Source organism: Amphiura filiformis, chromosome 8, assembly GCF_039555335.1.
Source record: "Amphiura filiformis chromosome 8, Afil_fr2py, whole genome shotgun sequence".
NCBI classification, from domain to species: Eukaryota; Metazoa; Echinodermata; class Ophiuroidea; order Amphilepidida; family Amphiuridae; genus Amphiura; species Amphiura filiformis.
Window position 1 is genome coordinate 54,232,328 of NC_092635.1, and position 18,705 is coordinate 54,251,032.

Sequence of the window (18,705 nt, forward strand, 5' to 3'; positions counted from 1 at the left end):
CTTATTTGACCTCACAGATGACCCTTAGTGACCTTGAAATGACTTTGTACATTTTGTCTTTGAACACTGTCCATTTTCACAACTTTTTTTATTGTATTTTTTCTAAAATGTCAAACAAAACAAACTGACCTCTACACCTTCCAGAGCAGACCCTTTTGCTCTGATCCACACACAATCGTAAATAAATTGGCAAATATCACTGAATGTAGAGGTAATTTTGTTTCAAATTTGAAATAATTGAGCCCTGCTCAATAAACATATTATCAGCGTAGATCCAAGGGGGCGGAGGTGTCAAAAATAAATCTATGCCACTGTCAATATGTCAATATAGCAGTTTCCCTGTTAATAATCTAAAAATAATTATTCTCATGAATTTTGAGTGGCTTTGTATCTTCAGATCTTTTCTGTCAGAAAGTTGATGATGGCTGACAATTTCATCAGATAAAATCCTACTTTGTGACCCACAGCCTAAATAAATGCCTCATCCCCCCTAAATTGCTAAAAAAAAGGTGAGATATTTATACCATCAACAACCTAGGACAACATAATATCTCTGGGCATAAGCTTTCTTGCAGAATCAATCATTTGAAAAAAACGTCAGTTCAATTTGTATTTTCGGGCTGTTGATAGCCCAAAAAAACCCTATGGGTCACCGCAATTTGTATAATTATGTGTAATTCGCAAATCGAAATGTCTGAATCAATTGAAATTTTGGAAATAGATATCTATTTGTTGAGCCATACTATAAAAAGAGGATACTAAAATCACAAAACACCCCTTTAATTACAGGATTGGTTTATCATTCTTTAACCATTGATTAAACAATTTCTTCAATTGTCTAGAGTTTAGTATGCCCAAAGAATGGATTGCACCTAATACACACTATAATAAACACTCAAAATACTAGTATGATTTGTATCAGTTTATCAACATTACAAAATATACATATAAAATTATGTAGCGCAATAGAGTGTACACGATACATGTAAATGTGTTGGGTGTTTTGGCAAGATATAATAATTTAACTTATTTGATATATTTCCCCAAAATTTTCAATGCATATGTTAAGGCTACTGTCTGTTCAATTAGCTTAGATTCTTGTATTTTTAAGATATTTGAAAAAATAAAAAATTGTGGTCAAAGTCATAAAAGAAAAGTGTTAGCACATCATTAGACCCAACGTGATTTATACTTTTCAAATTCCAAAGTTCAATTTGAAACCCCATTTCTTTTCAATTTTGGTCTTTTCCCGCGATATTTTTATAACAAGCCGTAGAACGTCAGGTACCATAAACTTTTTTGAATCAATCCATTTGTACAATGGGGACGATTGTCATAATAATTAGATGCGCTGAGATGAGATAGTATTTACTAGTATTCGACCATTCGCATCAGGAAGTATTGTCAAGGATCATTTAAATCGGTATTGTCCAGCAAAATAGCTATAGGCCTATTTTCGTGTTGAAAGTCCGCTGTTGAAACATAACGTTATTATAAAAATGTGAAGATGAACTAAGGTTTTCAGAAAAGGCCCATTTTATTTATTTATTTATTTATTCATTTATTTATTTATTGTGTGGATCTGAAAAGGTGTGAGCCTTGGTCTATTATAAAAATACACATTTATTTTCAATTTGTTATTTCATTTTTTTTGTTGAATACAAACTATGAGAAGAAGAATAGGAAACAAAAGAACTTTTGTACAAGAAAATATTATTTAAAACAATGACTTATGTTACAGAAAACAATTCGTAAAGTCACTGCATCTGAAAATGTCAAGCAAATGCTGATGTTCTTGGGAAAGAATGGCGGTATTAAACAAAACTCAATTTACATTGTATCGATGAAAGCAGTTTAAATAAAAACTAAATCCATAATTTTAATGTCATTGTTTAGGAAAAAATAATACTCGGAATAATGTTATGCATAAAACGTAATCGGGAACACCTCAAGGAGCTTCACCTAATTTCGTGCAACAAAAACCGGTGGACCATCATCACCTATAGATCCTATCCAATAACCGGAAAGGTATAACAATTGAAATGGCAGGACAGATTGGTGGACAGATTTTTTTGCTAAATTCAATAGGGTCTATGCCCTAAGTTGAGAATGGACCATCCCACTCGATTTGTAAAAAGGTCGCGAACCCTTTTGGTGGACCCGAGTAACTGCCTAAAATGAGGCAAAATTGAAAAGAAATGGGCTTTTAAATTGAACTTTGGAATTTGAAAAGTATAAATCACGTTGGGTCTAATGATGTGCTAACACTTTTCTTTTATGACTTTGACCACAATTTTTTATTTTTTCAAATATCTTAAAAATACAAGAATCTAAGCTAATTGAACAGACAGTAGTAAATTTATCTCCGTGTAAACTGAGCTCAAAAAGAAACTTATAATTGTTTACAACGCGTGAATCACAAGGTCATATCTTAAAATACTGTCAATCAAATTGAACCAAAATTACACACAGGATTACTTTAATACTCTACTCAAAACACATGTCAGTAACTAAGCAGTTGTCCAACTGACACAACAGCAAAATGCACTGACATGGAACAGCTTCCTGGACTTCCTCCACTTTCACAGCCTAACATTTGGCACCCAGCACAAAAAATCTGTGAGAATGCACACAAGATCCTTGCACAGATGATAAAACGGTGCTGCTTTCTGCTTTTCATACACTTTTTTCATGAAACAGGGCTGGGCTGTGAATGTGTTCCAGGAAGCTGTTCCATGTCAGTGCATTTTGCTATTGTGTCAGTTGGATAACTGCGTGGTTACTGACATGTGTTAAGAGTAGAGTATTGAAGTAAACCTGTGTGTAATTTTGGTAGAATTTGATACACAGGATTTCAAGATATGACCTTGTGAAAAAGTATAAGTTTCTTTTTGAGCTCAGTTTACATTACATCTGTACATTATACAAACACTTCTGCCAAAATAAAATCAATACTAAGACATGACCAGACAGGGGGTGTAGATTTCAAATGGAGTCACCCATCGGAAATTTACACTCCCTGTGTGGAAGAACAAGGTCATGTCTTCCATATTTCAACTGGAATAACCCATTTATCTATCTCAATTTTACACATGCAATACCCCTATGCAAGACTTAAAGGAGTATTTTGTGATACTCGCATCCTCTTCTTATGACATTTTTCAGTAGATATCCACAAATTTCAGTTTATTCTGATTTTGCCTTTGCAAGTTATGCATGATTCTCTTGAATATCAAAGAAGGCTTCAGGTTTTACAAAATAGTTTAGCTAGAACGATTCTATTTGCTGATATTAGGACGCCAGTAATAGACATGTTAAACTCACTAGGGTGGATCAAACTAAGTGACAGATGGAAAAATCATATGCTTATTCTTACATTTAAATGTTTAAGAAATCTTAGTCCTTCATATTTATCATCTCAGTTTGAATTTGTTCATAATACTCATTCTCATGTAACCAGAAATCATTCGTCCAATACATTGATTGTTCCAAAATACAACACTAATTCTGGATTACGTACATTTCACGTCAGAGCTGCTCATATTTGGAACAGTATATCACCAATGATTCGAACTGTACTATTATTATATTATGTTTTGTATTGACTGAGGGCCTGCTTGGAAAGCAGTGCTGGTCACTGAAGTTGTTACCCTCAATAAAGAAAGAATAAACTAAACTAATTATGTGTATTACACTGCTCCATAGACAATGTGTTGTAATTTCGTTCTGGTATAACAGAACGAAATTCATATTTCACGATATATTTGCTAAAAGAATTAATCTGCAAGAAATTTTTTTGTACATAAACATTATGCAGCCAGAGGTTTCCAGTGATATATAAATATCACCTTTTTTTGAGAAAAGTGGGGGAGATGATGCTGTGGATCATAAAATGCCCTTTTAATCTCAGGGATGTAAGTAACAGTCTGTAGTGTTATGAGTTCTGCTGCCTATTTGGGTACTAGTCAAATATACATTGTAGTGCAAGTTATATAAACGCCAACATGATGACATGACTTTTGAAATTTGTGACCAACTTAAGGGATGGGGTATGAACGTTTAGACAGTATTTATTGTGGGAAATTAGAGCACATCAGACATATCGAATTGCATTCTGAATACGAATAATGTCCTTCTGATATCAAATAATTTTGATTTTTTGAAATTTGCAATGTAATACACATTTTATGGCAAATGATTAAAAATTGATATTTTTGATATTTAACAGTACTCGAAGTAAACTTTATAAATCTAATGATTTATACTTCAAGTGTATGTAGGTGGGATGAAAAGCCGACGATCAATTGAAAATTTTGACCTTTCATATTGAAGATATGGATTTTTTTCCAAAACACCAAAAAAATTAGGTCTTTTGGGAAAAAATCCATATCTTCAATATGAAAGGTCAAAATTTTCAATTGATCGTCCGGTTTTTCCTCCCAGCTACATTCACTTTAAGAATATATCATAAGGTATATAAAATTTACTTGAGGACTGTTATATATCAAAATTTAAAAATATCAAATTTTAATAATTTGTCATAAAATTTGTATTATATCGCTAATTTCAAAAAATCAAAATTATTTGATATCAGAAGGACATTCCTCGTATTCAGAATGCAATTCGATAGGTCTGGTGTACTCTCAGCAACCACAAAAAATATGTGAAAACGGCGCTAAACGTTAATATCCCATTCCTTAAGAAAACTAGACAATTTTACCAAAGATGTGAGTGTGTTATTGCCAGATTTATAGATCAAATTCCCATCTTTTATTATTCTGATACAAACATCTGTAGACAAAACTTACTGATATATCACATTTTCATACTTTCTATAACAAAATAAAGCTCATAAAATAAATCCTTATAGTCAGAGTTTTGCAAGTAAATCTAATAATGGAACTTACTTTTTGCAACTTTGCTATGTTGCATCTGGAACATAACAAAGTTGCAAAAAGTAACTTTCAGTAATAGATCTATTTCTAAAACTCTGTTTAAAACTACTGGATGGCTAAGAACTTTCACTCACATCCTTATAGCACCTTGTGATTCAGCACAGGCTTCAACCATTACCACAGGGTTGCAGGTGCGAATCCAGGCGGTGACATGTTGTGCACTTATATGTAAGGTTTCTGTATTCTCCCTCCACCCAGGTGTACAAATGCATAATAGGGTTCAATTATGTTACACAGTGGTTCATCAGAAATTAACAACAATGCACCACACCCCCACATATTTTATATTGGGAGGGCAGCCTTACCTGCCTGAGTGAGCTACCCGAGTGGTATAAAAATATGCCGATGTGTCGGGTGCAGACAGGCTGTTAGCAAGCCGTCCATCCACCTATCATTTTGGACAGGCAGTTTGCTCCTAGGACAGGCAAAATGAATGCCTGTGACATATGCTAAATTCTAAAAATAATGCTTAAATAAGTTCTGTGAAATCAAAACAAGACCAGACAAATAAATCAAGGCTATTATATAGCAATAGCCATTTAAATTAACTGAACCTCCCTTGGTTTATGTTTTCAGGGTCAACAGTTCTGTTGAAAATGATGGGCACTTGTCAAATCCTATCTAAGACCCTGGGTGCAGAGTTGTTAGTTTCTGATGAACCACTGTGCACCATGATTGAATCTGTTTCAACAATTAAAACAAGCTAAAGATCATCTAATTCACATGATTATTTCATGAGGAATGTCCGTTAGTCATTGCCACTCAACATTTACAAGAAGATTGATCAAGTTAAGTAGAATTCTCTGTTGATATCAGCAATAAAACTACAGGGAAAAAAAGCAATGTTTAACAGCTTCCTCAAAAATAATGATTTTAACATGTAAGAGTGTAAATGCAAGTTCCAGGCACATGTGCACACTTCCTTTAACTTGTGTGTGTATACTGTAAAAGTGTGGATTCATCACCATTTAACAATGCTTGGCTCCTAGACAAATAGGAAGAATTGTTGAAATGCTAATAACACAGACTCACTCACTGTGCCTGAGCTGTAATGTAATGAAACCCAGGGGGGAGGGGGGTGCTCAGGACAAATGATCAAACGAGGACACGACACAAACATGGGTAGCATTTTTGGTATACCAATATGATCCCTTTTTAGGTCAATTGTGGTATATGGATGATGAGTCTCTTTTTCAAAATTTTCTCAACCACCAGCATGAACCTCAACCTATAATCTTTATCTATAGTACCGTACTGACGCGATTATAGTCCCACCCCGTTTTTGGGTGAACATTTTTCAAAATTGGGGGGGTGGACTATACTTCAATTTAAAAAAAAAAAAAAAAAAATTAAATTTTTTTTTTTAATTTTCAGTTTTGAGTGTCCCTGGACCTAGACCTAAATGCTAGGATCATTCATGGTTGACCTAAAAAAAAAAAAAAAAAAAAAATTTCAAGATGTTTTGTTATTTTTAATATGAAAATTGATAATTTGTATTCATGTCATACTCTATTAATGATTTCAAAATGCATTGAATTTGAATGCATTTTGAAATCATTAATAGAGTATGACATGAATACAAATTATCAATTTTCATATTAAAATAACAAAACATCTTGAATTTTTTTTTTTTTTTTTTTTTTAGGTCAACCATGAATGATCCTAGCATTTAGGTCTAGGTCCTGGGACACTCAAAAAAAAAATAAATAACTTAAAAAAAAATTTAATTTTTTTTTTTTTTTTTTTTTTTTTTTTTAAATTTCTGAAATTTTCCGAAAGTTTGGGGTGGGACTTTACTCGAAGGTGGGACTATACTCGCGTCAGTACGGTAATACAAAACTCTCAAAATTGACCTTTCTAACTTTGTCCTCATTTTGCTTAAAACGGGCCACACTTGTCCGCCATGTCCGCATACTTTGGTTTTCTCTAAGGTGAGTCAGAGCCGTGCCTAGGGTAGCGGTATTTAATTTTTCCTGGGAGCGGGAATATAGCGAAGAATTTTGTTTTAGCCTATTATTTGTCATAACTCAATAACTGTAAAACATATGGAAATATGAATGTGACCTGTGGCTTCCTTAACCCTAAAACTGAACCCTGCTTTTTGCTATCGGAAGTTAAAGAAGAAACAAAAAAGGAGAGAAGATGAACAAAAAAATCACTTGGCATGTCAAGCACATGATCACCAACCGATAGCCACACGGGTTACGCTGCACGGGGCAGCGATTCTGTGAGCATATAGCACTTAGGGTTATGGCATCATCGCAGACCCTGGGATTCATGCATGCGCAGTGCTTTTCATCTTGGTGTTTTGTGGTATCTATGGGTGTTAAGGTTAACCCATTTTCTCTAAGATCAATGTATTCCCCTGCACTATAAATTGTAGTATTTAAGCAAAATTACCAAAACTAGACAAATATGCCCTGAAGGCTCTGACATGCCTCAAGTTGACAAAAATCTACAATGCTTCATACATTCTTTCACCTTTTTTGAACAAGATTAGGAACAGAGTCATCAACTGTCAGAGGCAAAGTTTGTGGAGAGAGGCTGTATGGCATGATCGTATCGTTTGTTGATGGCATGTTTGATTGCCTTAGCTGCATGAGTGAGTTGTAAGGCTGCATCAGGGTGTGCTGTCCCAGGGAGTGAAGTACATTCTCTTTCCAGCATAGTTGATAATCCTTCCAACAGCTCTGTCATGCCAAAGGAGAGGGCGGCTTGACGTAGCCGGTTCAATTCCTGTTGCGGAAAGAAAAGAAGAAAATGGTCAAACGTATAGAAAGAAAATAGATCACCTGCACTTGCACACAAGGGCACCTCAGGATGCTTGAGGCTGAGGCTGAGGCTGGTACTAAAGCTACTGTTTATGCTGTTACGGCAATACACCTTGGATCTGAATTGGTTGATCACTGATTAGTCTGCTTTTTAAGTTGGCCAATTGGATCCTGACCTCTACCTGTACTATATCTGTACACTCCTTCATAAATTAATAGGGCACCCTCTACAATCAGCGACTGTGACTGATGGCAAATAGTTAGAACAAGGAAAACAAGTTTAAACCAACCGATGAAACCACCTACCTTTTGATAAAACCCTTCGAATAACTTTTCCAGTAAAATATGATGTTCCAGCAAATTCCTGTCATAAAAATTTGAAACCTAAATATTGCTTTTGCATGGCATGAAAATAATAAGATCGGCAAAAGAAGGGATATCAACAATCCCAACTCAGAACTGATCTGGAATCGGCCCTGAAATTGACTGGAGTTGTAGGGCACAAAAGTTTGAAATTATTGACCTATCTGCTTGGGTTAAAAAACATGGGTTGTTCGAGTAAATTTCAACAAGTATACCTACTTTATAGAGCAAGGACTATGTAAATTTACAGCACATCACTGCTTCTCCTTGGACACGTCTCTGCTTCTCTTCAAAATCTATTTAAAACCCGTCAGTTCACTAACCAGTGCCCGCATTCTTTGAAATATAATATGTCACTATACCTTATAGAAGACTTGTGTCTTGTCAGGCAGCTTCCTTGCATATCTCAGTATCTTCTGCACATCCGACTGAAATGGGAAATATAGAGGAAAATACACAAATTAACTTTGTTTGAAGCCTAGGGTCTGTATGCACAAAAGAGTTAGACTGGGTCTAAAGTTAGACCTGGTAAAACTGGAATTTAGTTCCATCAGGAATGGTCCTTTACTCTTATTTCCTTCATAGAGTAGCTAGCAAATTCTAAAGATTTAAATGCAAAGTTCAAAAATAATACAAATTAACTTAAAAAAATGTAAAGTGAAATGTCCTTCCTCCAGATACTAACTTCTACTTAGACCTGCCTGGGTCCTATTTCATAAAGCTCAACTTAGGATTCATCCTAAGTAACTCTTCCTAACTTATTTAGGAAGAGTTCCAATACAATTCATCCTAAGTCAGGATCCTAGGATAGGAAGAATCCTATTTTGATTCTTCCTAAATATAAAAAATATAAAAACAGTATGCCATGTATTTGTGGAAGAAGCTAATTTGCATATTCATGAGTTTGCTCATCAGAGAAGAAACCAAGATGGCCGCTTTTTCAATGTGCACACAAAAGTGAAAATGGTGAGTAAATTGCCTCAAATCATGGCTTATATGTATGATTTGGGGATTTTTCTTCATTTTTCTGCTAGTAAATGACATTATTTTACCTATGTGCTTTTGTCTGGCCATAAAAATGTCAGAAAAAGTGAAATTTTAAAGGAAGTAAATCGGCGTCTGTGAGCTTCTGCATGTCTGTGGCATGGTGGAGGCACACGAAACCCTATGCAAATGTATAGGGGTAAACTTGAGCTTTTTAATGTCTTCACGGCAGACTCGTATTTATTGAATAGGCCTTTATTTTTGCCTAGACAGTTTACCATACACATCACGGTCAGGAATTGTGAAGTTTTCAGTCAGTAAATTGCGATAGGGAATAGGGGGGAGTAATTTAAAATATTATTTATAGGCTAGGCATGCCATGCATAATTTTGTACTTGTAAGTTGTAGGGAGTACCAAATTCCTTTTTCAATCATGCATGTACTGCCATGTCCCGACTATTGTTCCACCGATAGCGTTCACACGTACAATGAGAACTGTTATCGAGATTTTAGGCCTTGTAAAGTTTTGAGTACTAAAAAGCAACAGAACATTGAAATCAATTAAAATTCTCACCTTCAATTTTATTGAGAGTTTTAGTTTAGGCTTTGTAAAGCAATACTGACCGTACGATCATTACCAAAATCGAGGAAAAAGGGGTCATTTTTAGGGCTTGTCCATGGACAAAATTGTCTGTGAAATTGGAAAAATAGGGGTGTTTTAGCACAAAGGTCAGCAAAATTGAAATAAAGGCCAAGGGGTTCTTATTATTTTCTCCTGATCCAGTGGATAGCTGGCCAGATAAATAAATCACAGGAATAAATTTGGTCTCCTACTTCGTACTCAATCCCGTGATCAATATTGTTCTCGGTTCTATTTCATCGTAGCCTTAGCATAGATTTGGAGAAATTTTGCAATAATAATTGTTTGGTTTATTTCATGCTGTCAAAAACACCCAACGCTAACGGGTGTAAAGCTTTAAGTTTAAGAGGCCTAAAAATCTTGATAAAATTTTATATTTCAATGTTCCATAAATTAAAAGCTACGGCACATTGAAATCAAGGATTTTATCAAGATTTTTAGGCCTCTTATTAAAACTTAAATTTTTGGGGACTTTTAATTTAGAATTTTAAACCCGTAAAGGTTTACAAGGGCTCAAGGCCTAAAATTTTGATAAAATTGAAATTGATAATTCCAATGTTCCGTAGCTTTTACGCAAAGGTTTACGAGACCTAAAATCTTGATAAAATCAGTAAAATCAAGAATTTTATTGAGATTTTAGGCCCCGTAAAGCTTTATTAGGCCTAAAATATCAATAAAATTGAAATTGAGAATTTTAATTGATTCCAATGTTCCGTAGCTTTTACGCAAAGCTTTAGGAGGCCTAAAATCTCGATAAAATCCTTGATTTCAATGTGCCGTAGTTTTTACGGGAATAGTAAAATCAAGAATTTTATCGAGATTTTAGGCCTCGTGAAAGCTTTACTAGGCCTAAAATCTTGAAAAATCCTTGATTTCAATGTGCCGTTGATTTTAAATGTGCTTGTGTGGACATCAGCACATGAGTGAACACTGGCGATTAGAAGCTGAGCCCAAAGACCCAGTGGGCAACTGGCAGTCGAGTTTTGAAGCTGCCCCTAATAAAGTTTGATTTCTTTTTTTAAATTAACTGATCATAATGCTTAATTGTGTGTTTGATTTGCAGTTGATGCTGGTTATCAATGTGTTAAGTGGATTGGTTTGATTTCTATGAAGAGTCTGTGAAAGACGCAGTGGTCAGTGGATCTGTCAATGGTAAGTAGAATAATGAATGCCAACAGCAAACCCATGCAGATAAAAGATAAAAGAGAATTTAGAACTCTTTATTTACATGTAATGATGAAATCCACAATATGAAGAATGTTGGAGAATTGGGGTAAAATCTCTTGTAAAAATTTACCTTGTATTTTTTTTCAGTATCAGGTCCATGATTTAAATCAAAATTATTTTTAAAATTTAAAGAAATTCAAAATTCAATTCCATTTAATTCACACTTTTTAATATGTTCTTACTATTTTTGTCTTATTTTACAGGGGCATGATTTAAAAATCAACCTTGCGGCTGCCATGGTTGCAGGAGAAACAACACAATTTGTGACTCAAGAGACTGATCATATTCTTGATGATTATTCAATCTACATGTCCCGGCTACATGACTGGTACAAAGTAAATTCTTTAAATGACACTATAAATATCAGTATAAGGATTGGATAAATTTATCTCTAAAATAAAAAGTAAATGGAAATACATATTACCTGACTATCTTTAAGGGCTGGGGTATGAACGTTTGGACAGTATTTATTTTGGGACATTAGAGCACATCAGACATATCAATTGCATTCTGAATACGAAGAATGTCATTCTGATATCAAATAATTTTGATTTTTGAAATTCACAATTTAATACACATTTTATGGCAAATCATTAAAATTGATATTTTTGATATTTAACAGTACTTGAAGTAAACTTTATAAATCTGATGATTTATACTTAAAGTGTATGTAGGTGGGATGAAAAGTCGACGATCAATTGAAAATTTTGACCTTTCAGTATTGAAGATATGGATTTTTTTTCCAAAACACCAAAAAAAATAGGTCTTTTGGGAAAAAATCCATATCTTCAATATGAAAGGTCAAAATTTTCAATTGACCGTCGGCTTTTTCCTCCCTGCTACATACACTTTAAGAATATATCATTAGATTTATATAATTTACTTCGAGGACTGTTATATATCAAAATTTGAAAAATATCAAACTTTTATAATTTGTCATAAAATTTGTATTATATTGTGATTTTTAAAAATTAAAATTATTTGATATCAGAAAGACATGCTTCAGATTCAGAATGCAATTCGATAGGTCTGAGGTGCTCTCATGTCCCACACAAAAATACTGTCGTAAACATAATAAACGCTCATTTTGGATCCCTTAAGATGGACTAGAACTTAAAGTTACAAATGTTATATAATTTACAATTGCAAAATGCACCTACAGGTAAGTGCAATAACACGGTTCATGTCCATGGTTACATGAAAAAATTGTTGTGATATTCTCTCAAGTGGCAGAGCAATTAGGGGCTGTGCAATAATTATGAGCACTGGTGGGAGGGTAATTTTTTGTTGGGGGAGATATTTTGGCAGCCAGGGGGTAGAAATTTCTGGCAAGCCGAGGGGGGGGGGGATTTTGACATTCATGGGGGCTGTGCATGTGCAATAAAATTTCCGAACGGCTCTACAAAAATCACTTGCCCCCTCACGGCCTGCCAAAATCGCTTGCCCTCTCAGCCTGCCAAAAAATCTTTGGTCTAAATACATGTTGCGAGCGCAGCGAGCAGGAAAATTTGCATATTTAAGCATTTCCTTTTTTGGTGCCCCAAAAAAAAAAAAAAAATCGCTTACTACCCCCCACTCGGCTTGTCAAAATTGCACGCACCTCCCTTTCAGCTGGCCAAAAATGTGTTGCCCCCTCCCATTTTACCCTCCCACCAAGGCTTATAATTATTGCACAGCCCCTAAAAACAGGACGGAAACACTTAAATATGCAAATTTGTCCACTTTATACAGCAACACCATGATTTCTTAAGGATCTCATTTGGCAGGAAATTTTCACTCCTATCTTTTCTATGAGTAAAAGAATGGCACTCAGTATTATTTTGAAAATTGAATAGCTTTTTGATGGAGGAATTGTTGTTTTTACTAGCCGTGTGAACGGTAAGGCAGGTTCAATATTTTGAGTTGTGGATGCTGAATCATGCTGGCGCATTTGCGGTAGGCCTATCCATTAAGGCAAAATATTGGACATTACAGTTGATGATATTAAAAACAGAAATTTATATAGTTTATTCTCATTCTTAGTCAATTGAGAGGGGGTCCATTGGTCTTTGACACTGGTGTAGGAGGTCCCCGATCCAACACTAAGGCCACTAAGATTAGAATATTTGTATGTCTTCCTCCAATCCTCGCGCAGAATTACTACATGAAGGTCCATGTCTATTAAACGGGGTCTGCGGCAATCATAACATTATGCCTTATACGAGCGTATGTTAGAAAAATAATTATCAAGCATGAATCACATGGTTTTATTTGAAACAAACTCATAATTGACCATAAAAACGAATAAAAACAGTCGGCTCTCAATACGCGATATTCAAAATTCCCGCACCAAAATTATCTAAGTGCAATGACGTAATGGTTACTAATTGTGCTCCATTGTCGTCCGCCTTCATTGTATTACTGAGACGCCATTGCACTCGACGTTTTTATGGTCACTATGAGTTTGTTTTAAATAAAACCATGTGATTCATGCTTGATAATTATTTTTCTAACATATAAGGCATAATGTTATGATTGCCGGAGACTTCTTTTAAAGAGGAACCCCCGCCAGAGCAGTTCTTCTGGGGTGAACCAAACCTGCCTGGTTATCAAATTAATCAGTGACAAGGTCATCTCTGAATTTGATAGGTGCTAATTGATGCAATTGCCAATAACATTAAAACATCAATTATCCCTTGTCAAATTCAGAGATAACCTTGTCACTGATTAATTTGATAACATGGCAGATTTGGTTCACCCCAGAACTGCTCTGGTGGGGCTTCCTCTTAAAGGTTATCATAACAATCAAAATGTGAAGCAAGTTTGTAGTGAACGTTTATGCAATAAACAAAATGATTTCCAAAATGTACTTATGATTTAAAGTTGCATTATGTTTTGTGTGTTTTAGTGTTTTTGATAATTGGTATAAAAACTAGTTAAGGTTATAGGCCAAATCACCCACCACTAATTGCAACAGAATCCATTTTGCATGCATTGCATCCATCTCCCAAAAGCTGACACAAAAGCATATCAAAAGTCCCCAAAAATTCAAGTAGTGGAACAGTGCCTAATTTGCATAAATCCAAAATGGCCGTTTATGCAGGGGGGGGGGGGGGTGAAATTTCAAATTTGGTCAATTTTTGCTAAAAACCACAATGTATTCCTCTCGTCATAAGGATTCAGAAATAGGCCTATCTCAGATCTACATTTCATGAGTTACAGGGGAAAAGCTTAATATATGAGGTATTGTTGGTCAAAGCAGCCAAAAAAATTGATTTTCATTATCTGAATCAATATATTATTGAAAAATAACACTTTGGTGTTTTGCAAAAGTTCATTCTACAAATCATAAGCTTTGAAAACTTGCTTAATTTATTGTTGTTTAAATGAGTTATGTACGTTTTACAAAAGTGTTGTTGTTTCAGCCCTCTTTACAACAACTCAAGAACCACAGGACCTACAAAAGTATATCTGTGATATTTGAATTCTTCTACAAGCTCGCCATGAATTGAGCAATGCAATATTTGCTAAAGCTCACTACCATTCGCAAGATGCTGCGAACTACTTTTTTTTCTGCTGCTTCAACCAACAATACATCGTATACCGTGCTTAAATGTCAAAATTTGGACTCTACGGGGGAAAAAATGAAATATTCTCAGATTTTGAAATAAATGGTCTCATATTGTTCCACTTGCAAAGCATTTAATAAAAAGAATAGTTTGGCATATATCAAGTGGTTTGTTACCCTGGTAACATGGCAAAGATCAAATTCCATTGACCTTGACCTATTTTTGGATATTAACTATGTAACAAAATGCATCCAAAACAATGCAACTTTTCTCATTTTGATTTATTTTTGCCAAAGGAACAACTTGAGATCAGTTGGATTAAAATTGGAGCATATTTCCATTGTAAACGACTGTGGACCCAAAATTTGACCTTTGACCTGTTTGCCTATAACTCAAGAACTTTATGTCAGAGACTGGAAAAACTATACTTTTTCTGTATAAACATTGGTATGGTTTCTAACAAGATTTGACCAACTTTGAAATTTCACCCCTGCATAAGCGGCCCTTTTGGATTTATGCAAATTAGGCACTGTTCCACTACTTGGACTTTTGATATTTTCTTTAATAGGCCTATACTTTTCTGAAATGAATGGTGATTAAATGGTTTCTGTTGCAGTTAGTAGTGGGTTAAACCCTGAATTTCCTTAATTTGATTGGCCTATTAAAGAAGCCATCCCACTTTTGGGTTCAAGTTCCTCTATGTGAATTATGTTCTGTCTCATCATCAAAGTGAAGTATGTCAGTTCCTCTGTTATGTGGAGTACTGACCAAGTACTAGATGCAGTAGATGAAGTTTTGAATGATAAAACGGACATTTTGATGGTTAGCTATTATCAACCTTGACATACCTGTAAAGTTTCAGATTTGAATTCCTGAAAATAACGGAGTTAGACTAATTTTTTACCAAATCTGTGGATTTTAAACATGTTACCATGGCAACAGAAGATAACGAAAACATATGTTTCAATTTACTCTACTGTTTATGGTTAGCTATTATCAACCTTGACATACCTGTAAAGTTTCAGATTTGAATTCCTAAAAATAACGGAGTTAGACTAATTTTTTACCAAATCTGTGGATTTGTAACATGTTACCATGGCAACAGAAGATAGCGAAAATTTTTGTTTCACTTTATTTTACTATATATGGTTATCCTTTATCAACCTTGACACACCTGCAAATTTTCAGGTTCGAATTCATAAAAATAACGGAGTTAGACTAATTTTACCAAATCTGTGGATTTTAAACATGTTACCATGGCAACAGAAGATAGCGAAAATAAATGAAATACATGTTTCCCTTTTTGACAATATATGTATAGCTTTATGTTTCACTTTACTCTACTGTTTATGGTTAGCTAGTATCAACCTTGACATACCTGTAAAGTTTCAGATTTGAATTCCTGAAAATAACGGAGTTAGACTAATTTTTTACCAAATCTGTGAATTTGTAACATGTTACCATGGCAACAGAAGATAGCGAAAATATATGTTTCACTTTTTTTGACTATATATGTATAGCTTTGATCAATCTTGACACCCCTGCAAAATTTCAGGTTCGAGTTCCTAAAAATAACGGAGTTAGACTAATTTTTTACCAAATCTGTGGATTTTAAACACGTTACCATGGCAACAGAAGATAACAAAACATATGTTTCAATTTACTCTACTTTTTATGGTTAGCTATTATCAACCTTGACATACCTGTAAAGTTTCAGATTTTAATTCCTAAAAATAACGGAGTTAGACTAATTTTTTTACCAAATCTGTGGATTTGTAACATGTTACCATGGCAACAGAAGATAGCGAAAATTTTTGTTTCACTTTATTTTACTATATATGGTTATCCTTTATCAACCTTGACACACCTGCAAAATTTCAGGTTCGAGTTCCTAAAAATAACGGAGTTAGACTCATTTTTTACCAAATCTGTGGATTTTAAACATGTTACCATGACAACAGAAGATAGTGAAAAATATAAGATTCACTTTATTTTACTATAGATGGTAAGTTTATATCAACCTTGACATATCTGCAAAGTTTCAGATCCAAGTTTCAAAAAATAACGGAGTTAGACTCATTTAAACCCTTTTCCCCCTTGATTTTCATCAAAATCACAAAAATCATGCATGGTTTTTTGACGTTTTAGCTAAGATAGGGACTCTAGGAAGAATCCCCTAAAGTTAGGACACCTCCTGACCCCTTCCTAAGTTAGGAAGAAACTTAGGAAGGATATTCTTCCTAAGTTGCTTTATAATATAGAAGATAGGATCAATCCTAAAGTTAGGAAGAGTTCAAGACTTAGGAAGAATCAATTCATCCTAAGTCCGACTTAGGATGAATCCTAAGTTTTATGAAATAGGACCCTGGTCTAACTTTAGCCCCGGTCTAACTCTTTTGTGCATACTGACCTAATGGTCTATTCCAGCTGAAATCCATACACCCCCTAGGGAAGACTTGACCTTCATCTCCCACACAGGGGGTGTAGATGAAAGTTTCTGGTTTACCCGCTCCCACCAAAAAAATAACATCTCATTTATAGAACCCATACTTTTTCTCTTAAATGTCATCTTTACTTGTCTCCATATCTAGCACAAACTGCGCTAGATCACACTCGCCTTTTTTCTAACGAAACATATATAATGTTAAATTCTAGGCCAGTACAATACCTACTAGCATACTAATATATTTTATAGGTATTTTCAACAAAGATTTTCATTTCTATATCAAGTTATTCATCCTTTTCTGCTTTTTTATGGTAAACTTTATTCTAAAAACTGTACATTTGTGTGCAAATTGAGGGGGCTATTTATAACAACAACTTGAGATCAGTGTTGTGAGCCATTCAAATATTGGCACATTATTTATGTAGTTTTTTTTACCTGTAGACCAGACGGTTTTATCCAAACAACTGGGTTTTGCCCATAGCTACGCTTTTCTGGAGGTCTCACTGGAAAAGGACTCTTGCTGTCTTCATCTCCATATGGGTTACTTTCAAAAGCTATCAACAGAAAAGAAAAATACACAAAATATGCCAATTAGATGTGAACATAGTTTAGTAGAATTTTGGTGACATATTCATCAAAAAATTAATGTAGGCATTTATGCAGGGGCGGATCCAGGACGGCAAACTACCGGGGTGCTAAAATTTGTAGACAAGGCGGTTCTCGAACCATGAGTCACAATTACTTTTGGCATTAGTAAATGAACCTGCAACAACCCATGGTGACCCCGAAATAACCTTCCAAAAATTTGGCTCTAACTGTACCCACAAAGTTTCATGCCCATACAATAGTTTTTAGTAATTTGACCTAAGATGACCCCGGATTACCCCAAAATGACCTGAAAATCTAATCAGGTCGAGAACCTTTGGTTGCCCTATTCCCCACCAAGTTACGTCACTGTACCCCATACGGATCTCCAGATATTTTTTTCACAGGGTATTTGGCTTGTTAACTTCTGCCTTGACCTCCTTGCATCACTGAGCAGCTCGACACACTTGCCCATATCACTGTTCAAAATTCAGCTCGATACGTCATAGCATAGACCATTAAATGGTCTATGGTCAAAGCATGCTGAAATACATAGCCTGAGAGCAACTTAATCCAAATTTCAAGAAAACATTTGACCTCAAATGACCTATGGTGACCTTGAAATTATGTGACACAACACCATAACATAAAGACCTGCATACTTCACCTATGGCCCAAGTTTGAAATAAAATTGGATCGATTGAGCCCATTATTGGTCGAGCTATGAGTTTTATTATGTTTGCATAGCTAAAACAGTGTTACTACATTATAGCGAATGAAGAAATGAAAGAGGAAGAACTGAAAAAAAAAACATTATTTTTTTAATTTTATTATTTACAACATTCGGCGAAATGCCAGGCAAAACCCAATATAAACAAACAATAAATTGAAGGGATGCCTATACATGAATAACACCAAAATCAAACAGAGAGAATAAATAAAAACACAAAAAGGTACCAAAACATGCCAAACAGACAAAAGAAGCAAAAGGAAATAACAAAAAGATACGGGCTAAATGATGTGGGATTGGACAGTCAATTTGAAGGCCTGAAGGGAAGTGGACTTGACAATGACTTCCGGTCAGTAATGCCAAAACGAAGGAGCGCAAGGATAGAAATAATATACAACTGTCAGGAAGACAGATGCTTCCTGTACTGGCTCATATCTGGACCACACTGGACACTAT

General features: G+C 34.8%; 1 protein-coding gene and 1 long non-coding RNA gene across 2 annotated transcripts in view; one reads left to right on the forward strand and one right to left on the reverse strand.

Moving 5' to 3' along the window:
- Window positions 1-6,791: 6,791 nt before the first annotated feature.
- The window catches only part of LOC140159222 (integrator complex subunit 14-like), a 30,770-nt gene continuing 18,856 nt past the window's right edge, over window positions 6,792-18,705 (reverse strand). The window contains 3 exon segments of the mRNA XM_072182629.1: window positions 6,792-7,691; window positions 8,452-8,517; window positions 17,370-17,488. Coding sequence (XP_072038730.1) covers window positions 7,467-7,691; window positions 8,452-8,517; window positions 17,370-17,488 — 410 coding nt within the window. The 3' untranslated portion in view covers window positions 6,792-7,466.
- On the forward strand, window positions 9,018-11,263 carry LOC140158309 (uncharacterized). Its single transcript, XR_011859765.1, has 3 exons — window positions 9,018-9,055; window positions 10,777-10,865; window positions 11,144-11,263. It is a non-coding gene; the product is annotated as an uncharacterized lncRNA (long non-coding RNA).